At 38.1% G+C, this 3,731-nt stretch overlaps 1 protein-coding gene across 5 annotated transcripts in view; it reads right to left on the reverse strand.

The window, feature by feature from the left end:
• The window catches only part of Myof (myoferlin), a 142,582-nt gene extending 140,422 nt beyond the window's left edge, over nt 1–2,160 (reverse strand). For 3 of the 5 annotated variants that reach the window (XM_010632083.3, XM_010632085.3, XM_010632082.3), the window contains exon 1: nt 1,886–2,160. In XM_010632083.3, coding sequence (XP_010630385.1) covers nt 1,886–1,973 — 88 coding nt within the window. In that variant the 5' untranslated portion in view covers nt 1,974–2,160. The remainder of the gene's footprint in view (nt 1–1,885) is intronic. The other 2 variants (XM_010632087.2, XM_010632086.3) reach the window with 1 other exon arrangement.
• Between the last annotated feature and the right edge of the window lie 1,571 nt (nt 2,161–3,731).

The raw sequence follows: 3,731 nt of genomic DNA on the forward strand, positions 1-3,731 counted from the left end.
AATGAGAAAACTGCTACAGCGGCATCAACTGTACCCCCTGGAATTGAAGTTCCATGTATTTTAAGCCACTGGGAAAGGCTGTAAGCAAGAAAAAATGTCATACTCATTACTACAATTCCCTCTGGTATCTACGGCATTGGCCCCCTGTATGTGCACTGCAACAGATGTCCAATGCATGGAACCTGAAAATTATAGAATCATGAAGGACAAAAGAAATCGGTCCCCCATATTCCATAGCTGAGAAATCTGAGACCCAAGTGGTTAAATTGGGTTAGTCAAAGTCATTGGATGTTTAGTTAATGGCAGCTACAGTTCAGATATTCCTACACTGAATTCAGTGTTCTTTCTTGTGTGAGGTTGCTTGTCAGAAGAATGAATGAATGACTTCACAAACTTTGCACAATCAACAGAGGTCAGAAAAAGAGACTAAAGTCAAATAGTAAATGTAATTAGTTGGGTAAATTATATTTGTTGATTTAACTGATTTTTTTCTTGTTTCAATCGAGCATTTACTTTATAGCCTTAAATATACTTTTAATGATTTAAAATTTTCAATGAATGCAAATATACCCAAACAAGTCAGATTTCAATAGTGTGATTCCAATTCATTTAAAATAGATATGACTTGCCTCAAGTAATGACATCAGCACAATGAAATCAATATCTTTTTACTTGTCTTTACATGACAATCGTGAAGGCTGCAAGCAATCGACATGATGTCCCTATTGTGCAACTCCTTGAAGGAAAAAAATTAAAGGAAAACTAATACATGCAAATGAACTCTGAAGCAATATAACACCAGATATTCACTTGCCAGAATTTTAAACCACATCATCCTTTATAAACACAAATCTTAACCTCCAGATCTCTCTTTTTAAAAACTGAACAAACATTTGACATCTCTGGATTTCATTTCTTTCTTTTTCCTGTTTACCTTAAGAAAGAGAGGTTTGAGAAGATAAATGGGGATGAAAAATGAACACAAGAGTGGAGAGTAGGATACATTATCCAGACACTGTAAAGCAGAAATCGCCAGTTCCTGGAAGAAGAGAAAAATATGCCAAGACGTGGTCAGGAAATGTACCTACAGAGTTCCTACTTTCTCTGCCACCCTCTCATCCCCACTCCCTGGAGTGAGCTGATAATCCTACCACTCACCACGGACAAACAGAAAATGGATAAAGCCCCCAAACCCAGATATACCACAAGGGCCAAAGCTGAAACCAGCCACACCACTCCCTTCAATGCAAATAACTATCATATGTCATAAAAAAGTAACAGCTTGGAATTACAGTGGGTCCTTTAAAGACCAATTAGTCTAAACCTTCCTTGCCTATTTTACAGAAGAAAACTTGAGATCAACAGAAATGAAGTCTCACAAAGGCACAAAATTACTGGAAAACAAACTAATTCCTAATACTAATTTCACTACCAGAACGGTGACAATAAAAGCCAATTTCAATAGAGTAGGCTTTTTATTAAAGAATTGGTGCTTCCAGCATTTTAATTACTCTTTTACTCATTTCTCACAGGTAGAGAAAAATTTTAAATGCCAGCAAGATTATTGAGACTCTCACTTTGAACCAAAACAGACCTTTCTGATAACTAAAATTAAGGGATTAGTGAGTACGTTGTTTTCCTCCAGTGATTTAGCGAAATCATATTAAAGCTAAAACATCAGGTCTTCCAAGGGTCGCAAAGGTCTCAAGACCATGAAGTGCCTTCCACAGACAGCCACAGTCCTCTGCCCTGACCTGCCAGGTAACCATGAAGCTGGACAGGCTGGGTTTTATCAGTCGCCTAAATGCAGACTTTTAAAGAATGTGACCCCCGTAACTAACACTCCAAAACAGGGCTTCACAAAAAGAAGAAAGCTTTTCCTTACCCTTAAAAATAACAGATACAATTGGATCCGGTTTCCCAAATTTCGTTTTAGGTATGTTACTGGCGGATTCCACAATCACTCGAAGCATGGCTGTTGGCAGAAAGCAAGTTTCAGCAAACGAAGTTCAGGGACGCGGTTGGAACTCCGGCCCTCCGCCCTGGGAGAGTTTGTCTCTCCCAGAGAAGGGAGGGTTTCTCCCAGGGAGCGGGGTGGGCAGAATGTCAAATGGGTGGACCTTTGACAGATTATTTACTGAGGGCTCCGTGTAAATTGATATCCAGACTCCGTGAGTCTCCACAGTGCCTCAGGCACAGACTTGTGAATTCAGAAAATGTGGAAGTGAAAATAACAAAAACCTCAACAAAAAATGATTTTGTGCAACAAGTGAAACTAAAATGAATTTGGAGCTAATAAACGCAGGCAAGTCAGGAAACTACTAAAATGTTGTTACCTTTCTGTAATAACTTGTGAAATCAAATTAATTGGTTTTTCTGGCACCTTTTTCAACCTTTTCTGAGTTTACTGGAGTTTTAAAAAGTTGTTTGATTTTTAAAAAATGTTTTACTTTTGCCATTTGTCGTGCTGTTAAACACATGCACTCAGCAGTCACTTAAAGACACCTTTTTAAAAGCAGTTGAAAGACGACCCCTACTGTATGACAAAGGAATAACAGGTTATTTCAAGTAAATCCATTCAGACGGCTAATATACAGGTTTTAAAACTGATGTTGGGAGCTGATCCTTTACTTTATAACAGGATTCGCCATAGGATTTCTGTTTAAAATCCTTCAGAAGCTAGAATCTGGTTTTCCTAAGGTCTTCATGGGAAATGGAGAGGTGACTGTCTGGGGACCTGTACCTGAGTGTGTAGAGTAACCTGGTGGTACAGAACAGAAGAGACCCCAGGTTAATAGTCCACCAGGCCTGAATGTGAGCCTCAGCTTCATCACCAGCAAGTTTCTTAACCACTCCCTGCCTCAGGTTCCTTGTCCGCAAAACAGACACAAGATTTGTTATAAGACAAATGTCACACTAGGCCTAGAACACACACCGAGTTCAGTGAATTATACATATGCACACCAGAAATTCATGCTTATATCCTTGATTTTCATCATTACCATTAGTACAAGTTGACTTTAGACCAGAATACCATTTTATTTCAGAAGATAAGGCCAAAAGAGTATAATGAAACAGAGGACTTTTTGCTTCTGAGTACACAACACAAGAAGAGCCATGTGCAAGCAAACATGTAAAGTGCTTTGAGAGAGTATGGTTTAACCTGCAGAATGCTGGCTGTGAGTTCTTCAAACCCTTACATAAAAAAGGAACCAACTATCCAGTGCTACATACATTATTGGATTTAGTGGACACAGAGTTTTAGTGGAATGTGGATGGCATTATTTTTTTGGCTGTTTTTTTAAATTTAAAAAATTTTAAATGTCTTCTTTTTACTTTGAAATATGTGCTCCAAAAAATGCGTACAACAAATATGACAGTTGCACAGGCCTCCATGGCAAGAAAGAGAATATTGCCAGCACTCCAGAAGCTGCCCTGGGCTAGCCATATGTCATAGCTATTTCCTCCTGACTCGAATTTTTATAGGTGTATAGTTTTATTTTTATTACTACATGTTTGCAGTACATTATGATTAAATCTCTTGCAGGCAGTTGGTACATATATATATATAACATATCTTAATTCTCTTTCAACCCCTTCCCTCCCTATTCCCTCTCTATTTTGATCCCCTTCCTGTTTGAGAAAGGTATATTTTCCTACCTCATTGCATCTATCTTTTATTTTGCCCTTTATTTATATTGTGGGTTTCTCATATAAGGGAATTATCACAA

The sequence above is a fragment of the Fukomys damarensis genome, unplaced genomic scaffold, assembly GCF_012274545.1.
Source record: "Fukomys damarensis isolate Sample0158 unplaced genomic scaffold, DMR_v1.0_HiC HiC_scaffold_20, whole genome shotgun sequence".
Lineage (NCBI taxonomy): Eukaryota > Metazoa > Chordata > Mammalia > Rodentia > Bathyergidae > Fukomys > Fukomys damarensis.